General features: G+C 42.8%; 1 protein-coding gene across 1 annotated transcript in view; it reads right to left on the reverse strand.

The window, feature by feature from the left end:
* The window catches only part of LOC109898971 (protein kinase C epsilon type), a 219,592-nt gene extending 192,996 nt beyond the window's left edge, over positions 1 to 26,596 (reverse strand). The window contains exon 1 of the mRNA XM_031835198.1: positions 25,316 to 26,596. Coding sequence (XP_031691058.1) covers positions 25,316 to 25,663 — 348 coding nt within the window. The 5' untranslated portion in view covers positions 25,664 to 26,596. The remainder of the gene's footprint in view (positions 1 to 25,315) is intronic.
* Positions 26,597 to 26,976: the final 380 nt, after the last annotated feature.

Consider the following 26,976-nt stretch of genomic DNA (forward strand, 5'->3'; position numbering starts at 1 on the left):
TTGTTAAATCCACTTCAGTCAGTGTAGATCAGTGGTTCCCAAACTTTTTATAGACCCGTACCCCTTCAAGTATTCAACCTCCAGCTGTGTACCCCTTCTAGCAGCAAGTTCAGCAGTAGAGGTCGACCGATTCTGATTGTTCAACGCCGATACCGATTATTGGGGGACCAAAAAAGGCTGATACCGATTAATCGGCCAATTCTTTAAAAATGTATTTGTAATAATGACAATTACTACAATACTGAATGAACACTTATTTTAACTTAATATAATACATCAATAAAATCAATTTAGCCTCAAATAAATAATGAAACATGTTCAATTTGGTTTAAATAATGCAAAAACAAAGTGTTGAAGAAGAAAGTAAAAGTGCAATATGTGTAATGTAAGAAAGCTAACGTTTAAGTTCCTTGCTCAGAACATGAGGACATATGAAATATGTTCCCAGGTAAGAAGTTTTAGGTTGAAGTTATTATAGGAATTATAGGACTATTTCCCTCTATACCATTTGTATTTCATTAACCTTTGACTATTGGATGTTCTTATAGGCTATTTTGTATTGCCAGTGTAACAGTATAGCTTCCATCCCTCTCCTCGCTCCTCCCTGGGCTCAAACCAGGAACACAACGACAACAGCCACCACATCGAAGCAGCGTTACCCATGCAGAGCAAGGGAAACAACCACCCCAAAGCTCAGAGGGAGTGATGTTTGAAACGCTATTAGCGCCCGCTTACTAGCTAGCCATTTCACTTTGGTTACACCAGCCTCATCTCGGGAGTTGATAGGCTTGAAGTCATAAACAGCGCAATGCTTGACGCACAACGAAAAGCTGCTGGCAAAACGCAAGAAAGTGCTGTTTGAATGAATGTTTACGCGCCTGCTTCTGCCTACCACCGCTCAGTCAGCAGCCATCCACTGCGGCGCCATCTCATCTCTCAGAATATCCCTTTGAGCATGGTGAAGTTATTAATTATACTTTGGATGGTGTATCAATACATACAGTCACTACAACATACAGGTGTCCTTCCTAACTCAGTCGCCAGAGAGGAAGGAAACCGCTCAGGAATTTCACCATGAGGCCAATGGTAACTTTTTAAAACAGTACAGAGTTTAATGACTGTGATAGGAGAGGAGAAAAATGAGGATGGATCAACAAATTTTTTAAATAATTTTAGTAATTTAGCAGACACTCTTATCCAGAGCGACTTACATGAGCAATTAGGGTTAAGTGGCTTGATCAAGGGCACATCGACACATTTTTCACCTAGTCGGCTCGGGGGTTGAACCAGCGACCTTTCAGTTACTGGCCTAACACTCTTAACTGCTAGGCTACCTGCCAAAGTTACTTCACAATACTAATGTAAACGACAGAGTGAAAAGAAGGAAGCTTGTACAAAATTTAAATATTCCAATACATGCATCCTGTTTGCAATAAAGCACTAAAGTAAAACTGCAAAAAAGTGCAAAGAAATTCACTTTTAGTTCTGAATACAAAGCGTTATGTTTGGGGTAAATCCAACATGGTGATGGCTACATCATGTTATGGGTATGCTTGTCATCGGCAAGGACTAGGGAGTTGTTTTTTGGATAAAAGGAAGCGGAATAAAGCTAAGTACATGCAAAATCCTAGAGGAAAACTTGGTTCAGTCTGCTTTCCAACAGACAATGTGACACAAATTCACCTATCAGCAGGACAATAACCTAAAACACAAGGTCAAATCTACACTGGAGTTGCTTACCAAGATGACATTGAATTCTCCTGAGTGGCCTAGTTACAGTTTTCACTTAAATCAAATTGATAATGTACGGCAAGACTTGAAAATGGCTGTCTAGCAATGACCAACAACCAACTTGACAGAGCCTGAAGAATTTTTTAAGAATAATGTGCAAATATTGTACAATCCAGGTGTGCAAAGCTCTTAGAGACTTACCCAGAAAGAGTCAGGTGATTGCCTCAGGGGTGTGAACACTTATGTAAATGAGATATTTCTGTATATAATTTTCAAAAATGTCAAAAATGTCTAAAAACATGTTTTCACTTCGTCATTATGGGGTATTGCTTGTAGATAGGTGAGAAGAAATATATTTAATCCAATGCCCAGCACTCACCTCAACTTAGTTAACACTTCCATAGCCTTATTGTAGCCTAACGAATATCCAAATGGAGATTCAATGAAAATAAAAATGATCCATTGATTGATTTATCAAGACCCCCGAAACGGTGCTGAAATAGTTGACCACATGCATTTAGACTACTGCTTCAATGAAATGTAGCCTATTAACAATTGGATGACTTTGAGAGTTTCAGTATGCAACCATTTGATGCCTTCAATTGCATTAGCCTACTTTATTCCAATATTTTGGTCATTTTGTGATCTTTATTCTTTATGGATGCTGAACAAAGTTTAGAACTGCCAGGAAGATAGTAGTAATGAGCACCGCCTAGCAACCATCAAGAGTTGTACTCTTTTGTTTTTACACGGAGGCAAGTGACCTCAGCATTACAACCACATTTCATACTTTGCCATAATCAGAACTTTACCGTAATCACGACTAGGTCGGTTGGCAGAAATAAAAGTTTAGTCTTTCAGATATGAAGAAAAGTTGGCAAAAAGTTGGTGGGATGCTGAAGTTGGCCCAAAAAATGTATTGGTTTGAAAGTTGTATTGGTTAATAGAGAAAGATCAGTTCAACGTCTAGTTTTGATTTAGGCCTTGTTTGTTTGAGTGGTCAACTAACGTGAATTCAACGTGAAATCAACAAACATTTTGCCATGTCATTGTTTTCAAATCGTTATTTCAACCAGTTTTTGCCCAGTGGAAATAGGGAAAGAGTGATGGATAGTAGCTGATGCAACTCACGTGACTCACAGCAAGGGAGAGCTGTGGCACACTGTTTTGGACAGGAGGCCGTTGTAAATGTAGTATTCGAGCAGAGATGTGCTTGTTTCTGAGCTTTGATTCGTTCTCTCAAATGTTTTAGTTCTTTCCTGGGGGGTTGAAAATCCAACAGTTGTATTGGAAGGGGGAGGCGATCGGGGGCTGTGTGTGAAAAAGACAAAGAGGAGAACCAATCAATAAAAAAGCCCCCACCTTCATTATTGACGCATCGTGCCGACAACATCAAAACAGACATTTCAGACTCTGAAGTCTAGAATGTGGAGGACTTGGAGTTAGGCGTAGCCAGACTAAAAGGATAGGGGTTGGATAGGAAAACACAGAAGATATCTAGCATGTGTTATTGGCCCAAGAACCCACGATGCTCTACTTCCTCCAGCAGATGAACAGTGGGCATTTGGTCAACAGCAAGGGTCTCAAATCCACGGACTACAGGCTCTAGTGGTCTTCTCCAGCCGGCACACACACACACACACACACACACTCCTCTAACCCCTCCACACTCTCTGTCCTATGTCCAGCCGAATTATACCTCATTACTCCAACAGGGCCGACCTGTTTGGAGATACGGTACGAGTGTGAGACTATGAGAGACATGCTTTTTGGATGGGTTTAGGGGAAGCCAACCATGAAAAGACTAAGCTTTTAAATATGAATTGCACGCACACACATGATCTACTGTCAGTGGACACTCATCCATGTCCCCCCGCAACAGCCATGTCTGTCTCTCATCCATTTGTCCCTGCTGAATAATGATGTGGAAACTTTCGCCAGTGAGCGGCTCAAGTGACAGGACAGCTATCCGCTGGAAATCAGGCGGACCGTAAAGACATCTGAGGAGAAGACGATAATACACAAACTAAAACATGTAGCAGGAGATAAACAATGGCCGCCATCCTGGCTTCGCATAACACTGATCTCAAAACACTGGGCTGGTGAAAGCAGAATGGAAGATGCCCACGGGAAATGTGCTTTCACCTATCCCATTCGTAAACATCAGAGAGGAAAGACGAGGAGATGAGGAGAGGAAACCACTTTAGATTATTAAAATGCACCCAAGAGATGGACCCCTCCCTGTCTGTCTATGGGTTTCTAACCACATGCCTGTGACATGTACATCATCTGCCTTACATCACAGAGCCGGGCTGTCAAACACTTCAGAGAGGAAGAGTCAACGTGTCAGTATCACTCCCACGCTACTGATTGACACTGCCGGCCATCTGCTTTCCAGGAAGACACTCAAAAGACCGAGAGAGAGAGGGAGAGAGAGAGAGGGAGAGAGGGTGGAGAGAGAGGATGGATGGATGACACATCGATGATGTTACATAGAGACCCAACTCTGCTCCACAATGTCATGGTGCTGCTGTGTGCTAACAGAATGGACAGATGTAATCTTGGATTAATTTCCTTTGAAACTGAATTATAATCTGGTGAGTGGTTTTTGGAGCATAACCTGGCAGGTCTGGTAGTGCCGGTGGGGACAGTCACGGGGCGGTGGGGATGTCAGTTATATAAGTGAGAAGAGGACATAGGCCTGTTCACACGCGGAATAGTGAGTACAAGAATAGGGGGAGAGGGCTGTCCATTAAACTCCTAGGGCATTTAGAGTCTCTCGTTAGTGTGAGACCTGGGAACCTGGCTCTCTTCACCATGATACAGTGGATCAAAGAGTACATGGACTCTCTCTGTCCTTTGTTTCTCCTTTCCCTTTCTCTCTTCACTCGCTCTCTCCTCTCTATCAATGACGGCTCATTCTGTTCCACAATCCATCCTTTCCTCCTTGGCTCCTTCTCTCACTTGCTCCCTCTCTCTGTCATATCATGTCACACTGTTCCCATTCCTCCTTTCTGTTCTCGTTCTCTATCTCAGCATGAAAGGTGTGTAGTCCTCCCACTCCCATCTGTCATCACTGTTTCCTCAGCACAGCACTGACCATTCACACACACAACACACACACATTAGCCAATTTCTTATAGTTGTATTTTTTAACCTTTATTTAACTAGGCAAGCCAGTTAAGAACAAATTCTTATTTACAAAGACAACCTACTCTGGCCAAGCCTGAACCCCGACGACACTGGGCCAATGATGTACACCTATGCCCAAATTTCTTTGACATTATGTTATCATATGGATCCTGCCTCTAATTGTATCAACTCCCATTCATATGATCTACATTTTGATTCTCTGTCTCTCTCTCTCTCTCTGACTCCCTCTCTCTTCTCTCTCCTCTCGCTCTCCTGCTCTCTAGAGCCCTCTCTCCCCATCCCTCCTCCTCTTCTTATCCTCAGTGTGAAAGTAGGACAGAGGTATGAGCCCCTCACATCCATTTGCCATCCCACCCTGACAATGAACATAGACACACAAGCACACACACATGTATCCACACACGCACAGAGACACGCTTACACACAGAGACAAACACACACACACACACACACACACACACACACACACACAGACACAGACACAGACATACATACATACACTTCCCTCCAGAAACTCATATCCTATTGTACATTTCCAGTCTTCTTCTGGGTTAACTCCCACATCTTTCTCTGACCCACCTCAATAACATCACGCATTGAGTAGCATTGTCTCCACTTACAGCCTAGCATTGTGGAAGGCCAAGCATTGTTGAAGGACTAGCATTGTTGACAGGCCTAGCTGGAGGGATTCTATCTGGTGCAGCAGAGTGAGCTGATCTGGGTTCATCTGAACTGATGGAAAGGAACAGGTAGCCCCTGCTGAAGGGTCAAACAGACAAACATGTGCTCTACTGGCCAAATACAAGGCCAGCTTTTGTAAAGGCACAATCTATCACAGTGCTCTCAGATTACACTGTCACGGGATTCCTCCTGGGAAGGAGAGGCGGACCAAAATGCAGCGTGGTTATAGTTCATAGTTCAAAAACTCAACATGAACCTAATACAAAACAATAAATGTGGCAAAACCGAAACAGCCCTATTTGGTGCAACAAACACAAAGACAGGAAACAACCACCCACAAAACCCAACACAAAACAGGCTACCTAAATATGGTTCCCAATCAGAGACAATGACTAACTCCTGCCTCTGATTGAGAACCATATCAGGCCCAAACACAGAAACAGACAAACTAGACATCCAACATAGAATGCCCACTCAGATCACACCCTGACCAAACAAAACATAGAAACATACAAAGCAAACTATGGTCAGGGTGTGACATACACACATGTGGTAGTAGACCGCACTGCCAACTAGTCTCTTTTCTGGTCCCTTGGCACAGTTTGTCATCACTCCACCATGAAGACTAAAACTCTTTGCGTGAAATGTCTGATGATGCTGTAGGAATAAACAGGACTTCTCAATCGCATTGAAGATGCACTTAAAACCCAGGCAACTATGTAAGCAATGTGTTTGATCCTATTTCTAAACTGAGGGTATCAGACCACATTAAAATACACTCATCAAACGGCTCTTAAACATAAATGGGAAGTGTATAGACTGCTCGTCGAACATCTCATTCCAAAATCATGGGCATTCATTTGGAGTTGGTCCCCCCCTTTGTTGCGATAACAGCCTCCACTCTTCTGGGAAGACTTTCCACTAGTTGTTGGAACATTGCTGTGGGGACATGCTTCCATTCAGCCACAAGAGCAGTAGTGAGGTCGGGCACTGGTGTTGGGCGATTAGTCCTGGCTTGCAGTCGGCATTCCAGTTCATCCCAAAACTGTTCGATGGGTTTGAGGTGAGGACTCTTGCAGGACAGTCAAGTTCTTCCACACCAATCTTGAAAAACCTTTTTCTGTTTGGACATCAGTTTGTGCACAGGGGCAATGTTATGCTGAAACAGGTAAGGGACTTCCCCAAACTGTTGCCACAAAGTTGGAAGCACAGAATTGTATGCTGTGCCATGGAAACCCATTTCATGAAGCTCCCAACAAATAGTTATTGTGCTGACGTTGCTTCCAGAGGCAGTTTGGAACTCGGTAGTGAGTGTTGCAACCGAGGACAGACGGTTTTTAAGAATTTTATGATTTTCAGGCCAGAAACAAGGAGCATAGAGATTGTGAGAGATGACTATAGGAATTGAGACTATGGAGCTATAACAATAATAGGTTTCACAGTGGTAGCCTATAGAAGTTGTTTGGTTGGGCTCTAGACATTTGTCTTTCAGGTGTCCCTCTCTCCTCTAGCTCCACCCCCTCACTTTACCTTTCTTGACATCTTTCATCTGATTTAATGCCCACTTTGGGAACTGTGTCATCTAACAAAAGGAAGCTACGACTATGTCATCTAACGAATGGGAGCTACAACTATGTCATCTAACGAATGGGAGCTACAACTATGTCATCTAACAAATGGGAGCTACAACTATGTCATCTAACAAATGGGAGCTACAACTATGTCATCTAACTAATGGGAGCTACAACTATGTCATCTAACGAATGGGAGCTACAACTATGTCATCTAACAAATGGGAGCTACAACTACGTCATCTAACAAATGGGAGCTACAACTATGTCATCTAACAAATGGGAGCTACAACTATGTTGTCTAAGGAATGGGAGCTACGACTATGTTGTCTAAGGAATGGGAGCTACGACTATGTTGTCTAAGGAATGGGAGCTACGACTATGTTATCTAAGAGATCTGAGCTACGACTATGTTATCTAACAAATGAGAGCTACGACTACATTATCCAACGAATGGGAACTACAACTATGTTGTCTAAGGAATGGGAGCTACGACTATGTTGTCTAAGGAATGGGAGCTACGACTATGTTGTCTAAGGAATGGGAGCTACGACTATGCTGTCTAAGGAATGGGAGCTACGACTATGTTATCTAAGAGATCTGAGCTATGACTATGTTGTCTAAGGAATGGGAACTACAACTATGTTGTCTAAGGAATGGGAGCTACGACTATGTTGTCTAAGGAATGGGAGCTACGACTATGTTGTCTAAGGAATGGGAGCTACGACTATGTTATCTAACAAATGAGAGCTACGACTACGTTATCCAACGAATGGGAACTACAACTATGTTGTCTAATGAATGGGAGCTACGACTATGCTATCTAAGGAATGGAAGGTACGACTATGTTGTCTAAGAGATTGGAGCTACGACTACTATCTAACAAATGGGAGCTAGAACTATTATCTAACGAATGGGAGCTACGACTATGTTATCTAAGGAATGGGAGCTATGACTATGTCACCTAAGGACTGGGAGCTACGAATATGTCACCTAAGGAATGGGAGCTACGACTATGTCACCTAAGGAATGGGAGCTATGACTATGTCACCTAAGGAATGGAAGCTATGACTATGTCATCTAACAAATGGGAGCTACAACTATGTCATCTAACAAATGGGAACTACAACTATGTTGTCTAAGGAATGGGAGCTACAACTATGTTGTCTAAGGAATGGGAGCTACGACTATGTTGTCTAAGGAATGGGAGCTACGACTATGTTATCTAAGAGATCTGAGCTACGACTATGTTATCTAACAAATGAGAGCTACGACTACGTTATCCAACGAATGGGAACTACAACTATGTTGTCTAAGGAATGGGAGCTACGACTATGTTGTCTAAGGAATGGGAGCTACGACTATGTTGTCTAAGGAATGGGAGCTACGACTATGTTGTCTAAGGAATGGGAGCTACGACTATGCTGTCTAAGGAATGGGAGCTACGACTATGTTATCTAAGAGATCTGAGCTATGACTATGTTGTCTAAGGAATGGGAACTACAACTATGTTGTCTAAGGAATGGGAGCTACGACTATGTTGTCTAAGGAATGGGAGCTACGACTATGTTGTCTAAGGAATGGGAGCTACGACTATGTTATCTAACAAATGAGAGCTACGACTACGTTATCCAACGAATGGGAACTACAACTATGTTGTCTAATGAATGGGAGCTACGACTATGCTATCTAAGGAATGGAAGGTACGACTATGTTGTCTAAGAGATCGGAGCTACGACTACTATCTAACAAATGGGAGCTAGAACTATTATCTAACGAATGGGAGCTACGACTATGTTATCTAAGGAATGGGAGCTATGACTATGTCACCTAAGGACTGGGAGCTACGAATATGTCACCTAAGGAATGGGAGCTACGACTATGTCACCTAAGGAATGGGAGCTATGACTATGTCACCTAAGGAATGGAAGCTATGACTATGTCACCTAAGGACTGGGAGCTACGAATATGTCACCTAAGGAATGGGAGCTACGACTATGTCACCTAAGGAATGGGAGCTACGACTATGTCACCTAAGGAATGGGAGCTACGAATATGTCACCTAAAAAATGGGAGCTACGACTATGTCACCTACGGAATGGGAGGTATGACTATGTTATCTAATGAATGGGAGCTACGACTATGTTATCTAACGAATGGAACTTAACAAATCATGCCAGGGAAAAACAGAGCAGCTTCCCTGCTCCAGTAACGTCCATGTAAGCACTTTTAGGAGCCAAAACATTCCCCTGGGAAAATGTCATCGAAAACTGGATAAACTATCAGGTGTGCTGTGTGATATGAAATCAGTAGGTCTCTGTTGTTGTTTAGAAAAAAATCTATCTCATAAAAAGTTCCATTCAGTTAATGTAAAAGGATTTTCTATCTCTATGCATCTCTCTCTGTATGCTATTCTGTCTGAAATGTAGTGTCAGAGTATGTTAGGGTAGAAAGAGACGGGCAGTATGCTATTCTGTCTGAAATGTAGTGTCAGAGTACGTTAGGGTAGAAAGAGACGGGCAGTATGCTATTCTGTCTGAAATGTAGTGTCAGAGTACGTTAGGGTAGAAAGAGACAGGCAGCAGCTTTTTTTGACTGTCATAATATTGCCAAATTGAGAGTCATCTTTTGAGAGTCATCTAGTGTCACCAGGGTTTTGAAGAGGAGAATAATACACAAGCAAAATATATAGCTGTCTGTCTCTCTTCTCGATCTCCCTACCCCTTCCCACTTCTCTCTCTCCCGACCCTCTCTTTCTCTCTGGGAAGTAAACTTGGAGAATGAAAACAGGAAGTGGATGGAGCCTACAGTGTGACTCAAACGCACCGCTGGTATTTTTAGACGCAGCCCCCAGCCTGTTTCCTCCTGGCCACAGAGAGGACACTGCTGTCCGCTCCTCTACAGCGTCCCACTGGGAAACAGGGTCAACGACCAGAAAGGGTCCCGTCACTTCAGACATTCAGCTGTAACATACAGCTCCCATCAACAACCTGTTCACACCCGTTCACACCACACTATAAATTGAACTAGCACCACACCAAGCACTGCAGTGGAATATGTTGACCTTACCTCAATCACTGAAAATGTACTGAATAGCTAAAACGGGTTTGGACCAGTGAGTAGTGTTACCCTACCATGTTACATTACCCTACTATGAACAAGAGTATGCTAGCACTGAGGCGGTGTGGCCTAGTAGGAACAACACTTTGTGCAGCTCACCCTGCACCTTGCACTATCAGCTCCAATGTAAATAACATGAGTAAGTCTACTTCTGATAAGCGTCCCATTAAAGCATTAAAACAATCAAGCAACAAACAGCGAAAATTAACATATGTAGCCTAAGAAACAAGGTCCATGAAGTCAATAACTTGCTTGTAACAGATGACACTCATTTCTGACAATCAATGAAACTGACGTAGATACCTTTGATGATACAGTGGTGGCAATACATGGTTATAACATCTACAGAAAATACAGAAATGCCAGTGGTGGAGGTGTTGCCGTTTATATTCAGATCCACATTCCTGTAAAGCTTCGAGACGATATCATGTTAAATACTGTTGAAGTAATATGGCTACAGGTTCAGCTGCCTCACCTAAAGCCCATTCTTGTGGAAAGCTGCTATAGACCACCAAGTGCTAACAGTCAGTATCTGGATAATATGTGTGAAATGTTTGATATTCTATGTGATATCAACAAAAAAGTATATTTTCTGGGTGATTTAAATATTGACTGGATCACATCAAGCTGCCCACTCAGGAAAAACTTCAAACTGTAACCAGTGCCTGCAACCTGATTCAGGTTGTCAGTCAACCAACCAGGATATTTACAAACAGCACAGGAATGAAATCATCAACATGTATTGATCACATCTTTACTAATGCTGCAGAAATTTGCTTTAAAGCAGGATCCAAATCCATAGGAGGCATTGATCACAATATAAAAGGCATATCTAGGTAAACCAAAGTTCCAAAGGCTGGGTTTAATATAGTGTATAAGAGGTCATATAAGAAGTTTTGTAGTGATTCATATGTTGATGATGTAAAGAATATTTGCTGGTCTGTGGTGTGTAATGAGCAGCAACCAGAAGCTGCACTGGACATATTTATGAAACTATTTATTCTAGTTAATAATAAGCACACAACCATTAAGAAAATGACTGTAAAAACGTATATCCCCTTGATGAGGCATTGAAAACTTGTATGAATGAGAGGGCGGAGGCAAAAGGTATGGCAAATGAAGAAATCATGTGACTAAATAAAAATCAAATATACTATGAAGCAAAGATCAATTATATAAAGAATAACAGTAAAAAGCTTTGAGGCACTTTAAATACAATTTTGGGAAAAAAAGCCAACTCATCTCCATCATTCATTGAATCAGATGGCTCATTCATCACAAAGTCCTCTGATATTGCCAACTACTTTTATGACTTTTTCATTGGCAAAACAAGCAAATTTAGGGGTGAACTGCCAGCAACAAATGCTGACACTAAGTATATAAGACCAAATTATGAAAGACAAGAATTGTACATTTAAATTCTGTAAAGTCAGTGTGGAAGAGGTGCTAAAATGATTGTTGTCTATCAACAATGACAAGCCTCCAGGGTCTGTCAATCTGGATGGAAAATTACTGAGGATAATAGTGGACGAAATAGGCCCTCCTATTTGCCACATCTTCAATTTAAGCCTACTAGAAAGTGTGTGCCCTCAGGCCTGGAGGGAAGCTAAAGTCATTCCAACACCCCGACCAATCAGCCTGTTACCAACCCTTAGTAAACTTCTGGAAATGTTTTTTGACCAGATACAATACTTTTTCACAGTAAACTAATTGACAACAGACTTTCAGCACACTTATAGAGAAGAACACTCAACAAGCACAGCACTTACACAAATGACTGATGATAGGCTGAGAGAAATTTATGATAAAATGATTGTGGGGGCTGTCTTGTTAGACTTCAGTGCAGCTTTTGACATTATCTATCATATTCAGCTGCAAAAACATATATGTACAGTGCCTTGCGAAAGTATTCGGCCCCCTTGAACTTTGCGACTTTTTGCCACATTTCAGGCTTCAAACATAAAGATATAAAACTGTATTTTTTGTGAAGAATCAACAACAAGTGGGACACCATCATGAAGTGGAACGACATTTATTGGATATTTCAAACTTTTTTAACAAATCAAAAACTGAAAAATTGGGCGTGCAAAATTATTCAGCCCCCTTAAGTTAATACTTTGTAGCGCCACCTTTTGCTGCGATTACAGCTGTCGCTTGGGGTATGTCTCTATCAGTTTTGCATATCGAGAGACTGAAATTTTTTCCCATTCCTCCTTGCAAACCAGCTCGAGCTCAATGAGGTTGGATGGAGAGCATTTGTGAACAGCAGTTTTCAGTTCTTTCCACAGATTCTCGATTGGATTCAGGTCTGGACTTTGACTTGGCCATTCTAACACCTGGATATGTTTATTTTTGAACCATTCCATTGTAGATTTTGCTTTATGTTTTGGATCATTGTCTTGTTGGAAGACAAATCTCCGTCCCAGTCTCAGGTCTTTTGCAGACTCCATCAGGTTTTCTTCCAGAATGGTCCTGTATTTGGCTCCATCCATCTTCCCATCAATTTTAACCATCTTCCCTGTCCCTGCTGAAGAAAAGCAGGCCCAAACCATGATGCTGCCACCACCATGTTTGACAGTGGGGATGGTGTGTTCAGAGTGATGAGCTGTGTTGCTTTTACGCCAAACATAACGTTTTGCATTGTTGCCAAAAAGTTCAATTTTGGTTTCATCTGACCAGAGCACCTTCTTCCACATGTTTGGTGTGTCTCCCAGGTGGCTTGTGGCAAACTTTAAACAACACTTTTTATGGATATCTTTAAGAAATGGCTTTCTTCTTGCCACTCTTCCATAAAGGTCAGATTTGTGCAATATACGACTGATTGTTGTCCTATGGACAGAGTCTCCCACCTCAGTTGTAGATCTCTGCAGTTCATCCAGAGTGATCATGGGCCTCTTGGCTGCATCTCTGATCAGTCTTCTCCTTGTATGAGCTGAACGTTTAGAGGGACGGCCAGGTCTTGGTAGATTTGCAGTGGTCTGATTCTCCTTCCATTTCAATATTATCACTTGCACAGTGCTCCTTGGGATGTTTAAAGCTTGGGAAATCTTTTTGTATCCAAATCCGGCTTTAAACTTCTTCACAACAGTATCTCGGACCTGCCTGGTGTGTTCCTTGTTCTTCATGATGCTCTCTGCGCTTTTAACGGACCTCTGAGACTATCACAGTGCAGGTGCATTTATACGGAGACTTGATTACACACAGGTGGATTGTATTTATCATAATTAGTCATTTAGGTCAACATTGGATCATTCAGAGATCCTCACTCAACATTGGATCATTCAGAGATCCTCACCTCACTGAAGAGTCAACCAGACTCTTCCAGATCTGCCAGTCAACCAGACTCTTCCAGATCTGCCAGTCAACCAGACTCTTCCAGATCTGCCAGTCAGCCAGACTCTTCCAGATCTGCCAGTCGGCCAGGATCCGCCAGTCGGCCAGGATCTGCCAACCAGCCAGGATCTGGTAGATCTACCTACCTGCCTGAGCTTCCTCTCACTCCTGAGCTTCCTCTCACTCCTGAGCTTCCTCTCACTCCTGAGCTTCCTCTCACTCCTGAGCTTTCTCTCACTCCTGAGCATTCTCTCACTCCTGAGCTTTCTCTCACTCCCGAGCTTCCCCTCAGTCCCGAGCTGTCCTTCAGTCCCGATCTGCTCCTCAGTCCAGTGGGTTTCTGGGTAAGGACTACTAGGCCATGGTCGGCGGAGAGGGTGGACTATCCAGGGACGAAGGGAGAGGGGATTAAGACGTTGACTGAGTGGGGTCCTCGTCCCGCGCCTGAGCCGCCACCATGGACAGACGCCCACCCGGACCCTCCCTATTGTTTTGAGGTGCGTTCGGGAGTTAGGGGGGGGGGGGTTCTGTCACGCCCTGGTCAAAGTATTTTGTGTTTATCTTTATTATTTGTTCAGGCCAGGGTGTGACATGGGGTTATTGTATTGTCCTATTGGGGTTTTTGTAGGCATTGGGATTTGTGGTTGATTAGGGGTGTGTCTTGTATAGGCTTGGCTGCCTGAGGCAGTTCTCAATCTGAGTCAGGTGATTCTCGTTGTATTTAGGTAGCCTGAGCTTCACTTTGTATTTCGTGGGTGATTGTCCTATCTGTCCTGAGTGTCTTGATGTCCTTGTTCGATGTTAGGTCACACAAGTATAGGCTGTTTTCGGTTTTTGTTTCGTTTATTGTTTTGTAGTGTTCGTGTTTAGTCGTGTTTACGTTTGTTTATATAAACATGGATCGCAATCGACACGCTGCAGTTTGGTCCGACTCTCCTTCACAATTAGAAAGCCGTAACAACTATTTTGTTGCATTACAACCTTTCATTTAAATTGATATTTATTTGGATTTCATGTAATGGACATAAGCAAACAAGTCCAAATTGGTGAAGTGAAATGGAAAAAAAAGGGAAAAGTTGTGCATGTATATGTATTCACCCCCTTTGCTATGAAGCCCCTAAATAAGATCTGTTTATCATATATGCATAATCACTTTAACTATACATTAATGTACATACTACCTCAATTGGCCCGACCAAACAGTGCCCCTGCACATTGGCTAACCGGGCTATTTGCACTGTGTCCCGCCACCCACCAGCCCCTCTTTACGCTACTGCTACTGTCTGTTTATCATGTATGCATAGATACTGTAACCGTATCTACATGTACCAACTACCTCAATCAGCCCGACTAACCGGTCTGTATATAGCCTCACTACTGTATATAGCCTCACTACTGTATATAGTCTCGCTACTGTATATAGCCTCGCTACTGTATATAGTCTCTCTACTGTATATAGCCTCACTACTGTATATAGCCTCGCTACTGTTAGTCTACCTACTGTATATAGCCTCACTACTGTATATAGCCTCACTACTGTATATAGTCTCGCTACTGTATATAGCCTCGCTACTGTATATAGTCTCGCTACTGTATATAGCCTCGCTACTGTTATAGTCTCACTACTGTATATAGCCTCGCTACTGTATATAGTCTCGCTACTGTATATAGCCTAGCTACTGTATATAGTCTCGCTACTGTATATAGCCTCGCTACTGTTATAGTCTCACTACTGTATATAGCCTCGCTACTGTATATAGTCTCGCTACTGTATATAGCCTCGCTACTGTTATAGTCTCACTACTGTATATAGCCTCGCTACTGTTATAGTCTACCTACTGTATATAGCCTTGCTACTGTTATAGTCTCACTACTGTATATAGCCTTGCTACTGTTATAGTCTCACTACTGTATATAGCCTCGCTACTGTTATAGTCTCACTACTGTATATAGCCTCGCTACTGTTATAGTCTCACTACTGTATGTAGCCTTGCTACTGTATATAGCCTCGCTACTGTTATAGTCTCACTACTGTATATAGCCTCGCTACTGTTATAGTCTCACTGCTGTATATAGCCTCGCTACTGTTATAGTCTCACTGCTGTATATAGCCTCACTACTGTATATAGCCTCGCTACTGTTATAGTCTCACTACTGTATATAGCCTCGCTACTGTTATAGTCTCACTGCTGTATATAGCCTCGCTACTGTTATAGTCTCACTGCTGTATATAGCCTCGCTACTGTATATAGCCTCGCTACTGTTATAGTCTCACTGCTGTATATAGCCTCGCTACTGTTATAGTCTCACTGCTGTATATAGCCTCGCTACTGTATATAGCCTCGCTACTGTTATAGTCTCACTACTGTATATAGCCTCGCTACTGTTATAGTCTCACTGCTGTATATAGCCTCGCTACTGTTATAGTCTCACTGCTGTATATAGCCTCACTACTGTATATAGCCTCACTACTGTTATAGTCTCACTACTGTATATAGCCTCGCTACTGTTATAGTCTCACTGCTGTATATAGCCTCGCTACTGTTATAGTCTCACTGCTGTATATAGCCTCGCTACTGTATATAGCCTCGCTACTGTTATAGTCTCACTACTGTATATAGCCTCGCTACTGTTATAGTCTCACTGCTGTATATAGCCTCGCTACTGTTATAGTCTCACTGCTGTATATAGCCTCACTACTGTATATAGCCTCGCTACTGTTATAGTCTCACTACTGTATATAGCCTCGCTACTGTTATAGTCTCACTGCTGTATATAGCCTCACTACTGTATATAGCCTCGCTACTGTTATAGTCTCACTGCTGTATATAGCCTCACTACTGTATATAGCCTCGCTACTGTTATAGTCTCACTACTGTATATAGCCTCGCTACTGTTATAGTCTCACTGCTGTATATAGCCTCACTACTGTATATAGCCTCGCTACTGTTATAGTCTCACTACTGTATATAGCCTCGCTACTGTTATAGTCTCACTGCTGTATATAGCCTCGCTACTGTTATAGTCTCACTACTGTATATAGCCTCGCTACTGTTATAGTCTCACTACTGTATATAGCCTCACTACTGTATATAGCCTCGCTACTGTTATAGTCTCACTACTGTATATAGCCTCGCTACTGTATATAGCCTCGCTACTGTTATAGTCTCACTACTGTATATAGCCTTGCTACTGTATATAGCCTCGCTACTGTTATAGTCTCACTACTGTATATAGCCTCGCTACTGTTATAGTCTCACTACTGTATATAGCCTCGCTACTGTATATAGCCTCGCTACTGTTATTTTTCTTTTTTACTGTTGTTTTTATTTGTTTACTTACATATTGTTCACCTAATACCATTTTGCACTGTTGGTTAGAGCCTGTAAGTAAGCATTTCACTGTAAGGTCTACTACACCTGTTGTATTCAGCGCACGTGACAAATAAACTTTGATTTGATTTGATTTTAAATCGAAAGATACAAACCCCCCAAAAATCTATTTTAATTCCAGATTGTAAGGCAACAAAAATGCTAAGGAGGTAATAGAGGAAGAAGTAGTAGCTGAAGAAGTAGTAGGTTATGAAGTAGTAGATTATAAAGTAATAGATGAAGAAGTCATAGATTATAAAGTAGTCGATCAAGAAGTAGTAGATTATGATGTAAAAGATTAAGAGGTAGTATCTGATGAAGTAGTAGATTAAGAAGTAGTACACAAAGAAATAGTAGATGAAGAAGTAGTAGAGGAAGAAGTAGTAGTTATGAAGTAGTAGAGATGAAGTAGTAGTTTATGAAGTAGTAGCTGAAGAAGTAGTAGATTATAAAGTAGTAGCTGAAGAAGTAGTAGTGGATTAAGTAGTACACAAAGAAGTAGTAGGTTATGAAGTAGTAGATTGTGAAGTAGTATTTTATGAGGTAGTAGATAATGAAGTAATAGATGAAGAAGTAGTAGATCAAGAAGTAGTAGATAATGATGTAAAAGATTAAGGAGTAATAGCTGATGAAGTAGTAGATTAAGAAGTAGTACACAAAGTAGTAGCTGAAGAAGTAGTAGTTATGAAGTAGTAGATGAATAAGTAGTAGGTTATGAAGTAGTAGATGAAGAAGTAGTAGATTATAAAGTAGTACATGAAGAAGTAGTAGATTATAAAGTAGTAGATCAAGAAGTAGTAGATTATGATGTAAAAGATTAAGGAGTAATAGCTGATGAAGTAGTAGATTAAGAAGTAGTACACAAAGTAGTAGCTGAAGAAGTAGTAGTTATGAAGTAGTAGATGAATAAGTAGTAGTTTATGAAGTAGTAGATGAAGAAGTAGTAGATAATAAAGTAGTAGATGAAGAAGTAGTAGATTATAAAGTAGTAGCTGAAGAAGTAGTAGAGGATTAAGTAGTACACAAAGAAGTAGTAGGTTATGAAGTAGTAGTATATGAAGTAGTAGATTATGAAGTAGTATCGTAAGAAGTAGTAGATAATGAAGTAATAGATGAAGAAGTAGTAGGTTATAAAGTAGTAGATGGAGAAGTAGTACACAAAGAAGTAGTAGATTAAGTATTAGATCAAAAAGTAGTAGTTGATGAAGTACTAGTGGATTAAGTAGTACATGAAGAAGTAGAAGATGAATAGGTAGTAGTAGGTGAAGAAGTAGTAGTTGATGAGGTAGTAGCGGATTAAGTAGTATATGAAGAAGTAGTAGTAGTTGAAGAAGTAGTAGTTGAAGAAGTAGTAGGTGAAGGAGTAGTAGATGAATAAATAGTAGGTGAAGGAGTAGTAGTTGAAGAAGTAGTAGATTAAGACATTGTAAATGAAGAAGTAGTCGTTGAATGAGTAGTAGATGAAGAAATAGTAAATGAAGAAGTAGTCGTTGAATGAGTAGTAGATGAAGAAATAGTAAATGAAGAAGTAGTCGTTGAATGAGTAGTAAAAATCAAATCAAATCAAAATGTATTGGTAACGTACACATGGTTAGCAGATGTTAATGCAAGTGTAGCGAAATGCTTGTGCTTCTAGTTCTGACAGTGCAGTAATATCTAACAAGCTGAAATAGTAGATGAAGAAGAAGTAGGTGAAATAGTAGTAGCTGAAGGAGTAGTAGAAGAAGAAGTAGGGCACTGCTAGTTCGGGCAGTTTGTGCCTGTCCTACCTATAGGGCATGGAGCTTTTCTAGGGAACACGTTCAACACTCAAAAGTGTGGTCACACATACAAGTACACCGGCACACCCACATTTTATGTACCTGACTGAGTCGGCACCACACAATTGGGCCAACAGTTTCAGACAGGTTTGTTTACTTTGTTGATCATTTCTAAAAACAGCCTGGCTCCATAATCAGCCAGTTCAGATTTAAGCAACTTTATTGTTCACGATGCAGAAAAAAATAACTGTTCCCATTTTCTAGGGTTTATAAAAATAACGTATGGTGTTACAAGACCATCAAACACGATGTGGCCTCCTAGTTCTCCTCTACTATACTCAAGTAAGAATGGAACCCCACCAGAGGTTCAGAGAGAGGTCTCCCCCTGGCTCTCACACTCTCTCTTACTCCATCACACATGCTCACTCTCCGTTTCTGCCTCTGCCGCTCTTTCACGCTCTGTCACACAAACACATTCACACTGGAGTTAAGTCCAATTCAATGGGGCTAGCAATGAGACAGGAGGGGGAGAGAGGCTACGAAGCCTGGGGCTAGCAATGAGACAGGAGGGGGAGAGAGGCTAGAAAGCCTGGGGCTAGCAATGAGACAGGAGGGGGAGAGAGGCTACGAAGAATGAGGCTAGCAATGAGACAGGAGGGGGAAAGAGGCTACGAAGCCTGGGGCTAGCAATGAGACAGGAGGGGGAGAGAGGCTACGAAGCCTGGGGATAGCAATGAGACAGGAGGGGGTGAGAGGCATGAAAGCCTGGGGCTAGCAATGAGACAGGAGGGGGAAAGAGGCTACGGAGCCTGGGGCTAGCAATGAGACAGGAGGGGGAGAGAGGCTACGAAGCCTGGGGCTAGCAATGAGACAGGAGGGGGAAAGAGGCTAGAAAGCCTGGGGCTAGCAATGAGACAGGAGGGGGAGAGAGGCTAGAAAGCCTGGGGCTAGCAATGAGACAGGAGGGGGAAAGAGGCTACGAAGCCTGGGGCTAGCAATGAGACAGGAGGGGGAGAGAGGCTACGAAGCCTGGGGCTAGCAACGAGACAGGATGGGGAGAGAGACTACGAAGCCTGGGGCTAGCAATGAGACAGGAGGGGGAGAAAGGCTACGAAGCCTGGGGATAGCAATGAGACAGGAGGGGGAGAGAGGCTACGAAGTCTGGGGATAGCAATGAGACAGTAGGGGGAGAGAGGCAGAGAGAGGCTACGAAGTCTGGGCTAGCATAGAGACAGGAGAGGGGGGGGGGGCTACGAAGCCTGTGGATAGCAATGAGACAGGAGGGGGAGAGAGGCAGAGAGAGGCTACGAAGCCTGTGGCTAGCATAGAGACAGGAGGGGGGGGAGGCAGAGAGAGGCTACGAAGCCTGTGGCTAGCATAGAGACAGGAGGGGGAGAGAGGCAGAGAGAGGCTACGAAGCCTGTGGCTAGCATAGAGACAGGAGGGGGAGAGAGGCAGAGAAAGGCCACGAAGCCTGTGGCTAGCATAGAGACAGGAGGGGGAGAGAGGCAGAGAAAGGCCACGAAGCCTGTGGCTAGCATAGAGACAGGAGGGGGAGAGAGGCAGAGAGAGGCTACGAAGCCTGTGGATAGCAATGAGATAGGAGGGGGAGAGAGGTAGAGAGAGGCTACGGAGCCTGTGGCTAGCATAGAGACAGGAGGGGGATAGATGCAGCTGCTGACTGAGGATAAGGCAGACACAGGAGGGGCCCAGACAAAGAGGCCTGCCCAGGCTGACACATACTGTTTCACCCGACCCTCATAACACTCAGCCACTGAAGTTTACACAGCCGGACAATCTCACGCTTCACTCTCCCTATTACCAACTCTGCTGGACTGACTGCCTTGACTGAAAGCAAATGAAGATGTTTTACACACCTACTGTTGACTAAAACGGTATGGAATGTATTAGCTCAAATACACTTCTCATTGTCTTGGATAGTCTACAATCAAAGCCATACTATACCAACTCCTGCTCAAGCTTCCTAATTAACAAGTTCTAACAGTCACAGAAACTCACAAGGCCCATTGTCAAAAGACAGACATTCTGAACAAAACATGAACAAAATGAACCATGAAAGATACAGCTATTGTGACGGAAATGTTTGAGTCAGCATGTGTATCCCTCCAATATTTTTTGTTTTGTTTTGTGTGTGTGTGTGTGTGTGTGAGTGTGTGAGAGTACTATGTCTGTGCATGCATACACCTGTGCATGCATACACCTGTGCATCTTAGAGTGCATGTCTACACGTTCCTACCAGGGTACAAGTTCAGACAGGTTCTTCGAGGAGTAATCGTTGGCAAGCCTTCTAAATTAGGCAACATGCCTTGCATTTTGGACATTAATCATGGGGCCCACCTATGAGGAGCTGCACATAAACAACGAGCAAGGAGAGATGGAAGGAAAGGACACAAGGAGAGATGGAAAGAAAGGACACAAGGAGCAAGGAGAGATGAAAGGAAAGGACACAGAGAGCATGTGGAGATGGAAAGAAAGGACACAAGGAGAAAGGAGAGATGAAAGGAAAGGACACAGAGAGCATGTGGAGATGGAAAGAAAGGACACAAGGAGAAAGGAAAGATGGAAGGAAAGGACACAGAGAGCATGGGGAGATGGAAAGAAAGGACACAAGGAGAAAGGAAAGATGGAAGGAAAGGACACAGAGAGCAATGCTGTTTAGGTCAGAGCAGGACAACAGTCTCTCCATCTGGAATACATATACAATGCTTAGCACTTACCAACACCCCTAAACTGACATTTTGCTCCCAGGGATGCGATCTCCAAACTACCTAGAAGTGAAAATGAGAGGGAGGGTAAGCTAAGGACAGAACTCCTTCAGCCCAGTCCAGCCAGCCGAGAACAGATCGTCTGTAGAGCTATGAACCAAGCACACCCTCCTGAGACATGCAAGGCGATGACAGAGCCTGATCCATCAACATCAGCACAGAACATTCCCAGCCCGACAAGTCAAACAGACAGAAACCCTATTGCCCTGAGCTTCCCCGGACCGTCAACGAGCTGTATACCTTCTCCTCCACCCCACAATGGACCTGATAGAGTCTAATCACTAATCCAAGCTCCCGCCTATCTCAGACACACTGTCGAGAGTGAACCTGTATGTCAGCATTTCATTGTACTGTGTACCATGTGTATCCTGTGTATTCCTCTTCAGAATGTACTGTATGTGAAAGCTGTCTGTCAGAAGAGCACAGGCCAGGATCACAGAGCACACCTATCTATCCACCTGCCACGCCAAGGCCAGAATAACAGAGCACACCTATCTATCCACCTGCCATGCCAAGGCCAGGATAACAGAGCACACCTATCTATCCACCTGCCATGGCAAGGCCAGGATAACAGAGCACACCTATCTATCCACCTGCCATGCCAAGGCCAGGATAACAGAGCACACCTATCTATCCACCTGCCACGCCAAGGCCAGGATAACAGAGAACACCTATCTATCCACCTGCCAAGCCAGGATAACAGAGAACACCTATCTATCCACCTGCCAAGCCAGGATAACAGAGCACACCTATCTATCCACCTGCCATGACAAGGCCAGGATAACAGAGCACACCTATCTATCCACCTGCCATGGCAAGGCCAGGATAACAGAGCACACCTATCTATCCACCTGCCATGGCAGGGCCAGGATAACAGAGCACACCTATCTATCCACCTGCCATGCCAAGGCCAGGAGAACAGAGCACACCTATCCATCTGCCATGCCGAGGCCAGGAGAACAGAGCGCACCTATCCATCTGCCATGCCGAGGCCAGGAGAACAGAGCACACGCTGAGGCCAAGAGAACAGAACTACTCATAAGAGGAATAAAGCCACCCAGTATTTATGAAAATGTTCCTCCCTCACAGGGAAAGTGTCATAATAGCCTTTGCTTTAGTGGCATACTGAGGAACAGAATTGCCTTCAAGACAATGAATAGTCCCAGTATTATTGTGAACTTACCCTTTATTATAAGATGTCCATGTTATCCATCTCACCACTGATTATCAGTGATGAGGAGTATCTACATTATTAATATCATTTTTTTGTTTGTTCCTGTCTATGATTTTATAATCAGCATTGTTATCATGGCCTAATATGAACAGCTCTGGAGTTTTGGATGTGGTAATCTGGTACCGGAACAGATACAGTTCAATCTCATACTGTAATGACATATTTATGAACTATGTTTTAGTGGATGTATTATGTTTATTTTATGTTGGGCAGTGTATGTGAAGTGATGTAGTCAGAAAAGATGCTGATATTTGGATGTCCTTGGGGCCAGAACCTGTAAGGATATGTAGATGTCCACAAACCATGGCCTACTTCCCTTTAGGGAACTTCAATCTAACCCACTCTCCTGTAGTGAAAACCTTGAGGAAGGTGTGCCTATGTTGAAGGGAAGTAGGCCAAGGAAAACAGCCTATTGTTTTCATGACTGGAATTCAAAGGTAAAATACCTATATCCTTCTTCACACAGAGTATGTTAACATGCACACTAATAATGCAATATTAACCTGATTATGGCAATAGGCTGAGTAAGGCTTTAGTCATGTAAACACCATACTCTACTTATCTTAATCGGTGTAAAGTCATAATCGAAGTAAGCATAGGCTGATTGAAACAGATGAGCCCAAAGTTATTAGGTTGTGTAAATGCCTTAATAAGAGTCACAGCACTATATTTGATCTGCGCATGTGCTATCACCAGCAGAGCAAGTGTCCTTCAGTCTTTTGCGCGAGTAAAGTCAGTTCTGAAAAACTGAAAGTAATGATATCTTAGAAATTGTTTTCACATACAAACTGTATATGTCCATACTCAGAATCAAATAGGCATCAAAAAATAACATGGTCACTGGTCGCTGTGGTAGAACGTTTATTTTGATTGGCGATTTTCTGCATTTATTAAAGTCCCATCGGGTAGCCTGATTTCAGATGTGTCCATGTAAACAGGATTATTAGGGAATAAAGCATGTAAATGTTTAAATCAAACTATTATATTAAGCGGACTATTCACAGTAATCATATTATTGTGTGCATGTAACCGTACTCACAGACTATCATAAGGTATAACATTATCTATGTCACATGATCTGTCTCATCATAATCCAAACAACATGTCAGCGTTTATTGAAGATGTGTTGGACATAGCATTGATCATCTAATTTGGTGGACGATTGTAGATTTTGAAAAACAGTCTGTCGGCACCACATGTTCATGACCCTTCATTAGGTGTAATCATGTGCTGCATGTCTTCTCAAATGAGTCTGCAGCTGCCTATCTTATAAAAGAGAGCATATGGCCCTAAGGCAACCTCATGATTCCAGTATTTATCTGGACGGTTGTGAAAGACTTCTCTGTATGTGGACCTTTGTCCCCATTAGAATTACATCTCAAGGGCATCATGGTTTCCAAGACATATGCAAATGACAAATCAATTGCAAGTTGTCACAGGCTCAGCAATAGTGCTCTCAAGTCATTGACACTTACATACAACTTCTGCATTCAGAATATGAATTTGCCATTGAAATGACGGGTCTAGACGCACACAAGTCGCTTTGTGGTCTGATTGTGTTAAGATCTGGCTGACCACATCAGGAGATGGTCTGCGTTACATTGTGTGCGGATTTCTCCTCGGTCTGGATGCAATCAGGCTACCGAAAGCCATGCTGCGGGTGACGTCATCAGCACTCCTCCCTCAAGTCTCCAGAGAACGTGGGTTTTGAGACCGAGGCACCTTCTCATTATAAAGTTGGAGGAAATACGTTTCTAGCGTGAGAGGAAAGTGTTTGCTGGCCTCATAAATGTTAGTCAGCTAACTAATATTTAGAAAAACGAGAGTTATGCTAACCCGTTTGCAATACATTTAGCTTTGCTTGCTAGCTAGCTACATAGGCCAGCTGACTAGTTAGCTACAGTAGTTAGCAACTACCATCAGTTCTTGTGTTATTTTCTATCATACGTTGCCTATTCCACCGTTTGCAGAATGCATACTGGCATTTGAATATAGCGCGGGAACACGGGAACATACAAAATGTGGATATGGTGGACACATGTAAATGTAGATGCATGACGTGTTCGGAATGCCATTATCAGAACACCAATTTGTGTGTGTGATCAAAATTGCTCTGCCTGTGTAAACGCAGCCTTACAGGCCTACCTGCCTGGCCTTCCCATCCCACATCGGATTTGAACTCACTCTTGCTTTGACATGGAAACATGTTGCTTTTCTCAGAATGCAGGCTGCCTACATCGCAGCTGATAGGAATATTTATGACAGGCTTGTAAGCACCCTCCTCTCCACCGTTCCTACGCAACGGGGTTATTTGCGCATAGATCTATCAGATCCTGGCTTGATACAGGTGAAACCAATGGTGGATGTATGCCAGCCGGGGGCTTTCGTGATGGTGATGTTAATGATAAAGGAACATTAATTCAAGGCCTAGACTGTTTTGCAAAATAGTAATAAAACGTTGTATAATAATTTAGTCTAATCGTAAGGGCATGAGGATGCTGAGAGTGAGATGAAAACAAGTTGGTAAAAGGCATTATGAGCAAGGAACACCAAATAATAAGGGGCCAAAGCATACCCATTCCTCGTAGTGCTTACTGCCATTCTGCAATATATCTTCGAACTGTATGATGCAGTTGGCCACGAAATCATCATATCCAATTGGCGCGTCGTGAAACACCGACAGTTCGATTTTCCTTCCGTTATGCACCTCCGTAACGAACTCGTCGTTCCACGCAGGGCTGTTGGTTTTCTGTTTGGTGGAAGTTTGGCCCACACGCGAGTCATCCACGTTTAGTGCAATGTATGTGTCTAAGAGAAAAGTCTGGGTCTTTGGGCCAACCGCATGTCTGAGAGACCAAGCTGTCGGTTTCAAGTCCAACGCCTCACAAATCCTGATCTTCAATAACCCATTGAAAACCACCATGGCGGTGATGTAATCCTCCTCAATAGGACTTGGAAGAAGAGTGGTTGTTTACAATAAATTCCTTTAACCCAAACACTTCAACTGGTCATAAATCATTTGTCCTAGTTTTATGTGTTGTTTGAATCCTTAATGAAGACCACGGTTTGAATGGGGTTGAGACTTAAATGTAACGGGGAAATGCTGTCCCGTCTCACTCTAGTACACACATAGACTGCCAATCGGATGCAAATCAGTCCTCCCGAAACAGTCTAGTGAGAGTAAATTGTCTCGTTTTTGCTCTCTAACAGTCTTAGTTTTCCCAATGATAATCCACATTTGGCGTTCAACCAGACAAAACCTTTCGTCTGAATAGAATAAATACACTTCTTGAGAAGCTTATATGAAGGAAAAATACGACTATGCAGCAGTTGGAATGTCAACAGCCTACCCAAACCGCAACACGACAGAGCAAAATCTATCAAAACTATCCTCGGCAACTCCACTATGCTTTGGAAACACTCGTATTACGCCGTTGGAAGAGACTGCTGCCTCCTCGCCGAGCATTTGGGATGTTTCCCAAACCGGCTACCCGACTTGTGAATTGCTCATGCAGTGTATAGTTGCAGGTCGACTCTGTTGTGGTTTTCTTGGTTTCTGTTCGCTCCTTATACTCCCAGACGGTTTTCTTGCCGTTGCTGTACTTGGTTTCAGTTTGCTCCTTAAACTCCCAGGCTGTTTTCTCGCCGTTGCTGTTTTTGGTTTCCTGCACACCTCCCTTTTCTCATCCGACCGTCTAAACACTGGTGCAGGAAATGCGCAAAACACGTCAGTTTCTTTCTCTGAGGCGCGCTGCGTCTTGTCTATGCCAGATGGGGGAGTGCAACACAACTGTCAGTGTAGGCGAGTCGACCAGGCTGTCAGGACAGAGACGCATCCAAGGGCTCAAGTGACAGATACAGGGATATGATGTGCTGGAGTAGGCCTACTGATTACATCATTGTCTTTTCGGAAACATATCGGGGAGGCTCATTGCTGTGTTTGATAGGTCTATCCACCGAGTAGCAAGGTTATTACTCTTACAAGCAGGGGGCTATTGCGTCAAAGACATGGAAAAGGGGTGGATCATTGGGGTGGTTAGGTATGTCTGGTATTTGCAACAGATGATTATCTTATACTAGCCACAACACTGACTGTCGCACCTGAATTACACCGATAGCTCTAATAATGTAAGACATGTATCTGTTTTCCAAAACAATAAACCATATCGTAGCCGATGATTATGATCATAGGGTAATAGGCTTTGAATGACAATAATACACACTTGTTTATCATTT

This window comes from Oncorhynchus kisutch, linkage group LG11 (assembly GCF_002021735.2).
Source record: "Oncorhynchus kisutch isolate 150728-3 linkage group LG11, Okis_V2, whole genome shotgun sequence".
NCBI lineage: Eukaryota > Metazoa > Chordata > Actinopteri > Salmoniformes > Salmonidae > Oncorhynchus > Oncorhynchus kisutch.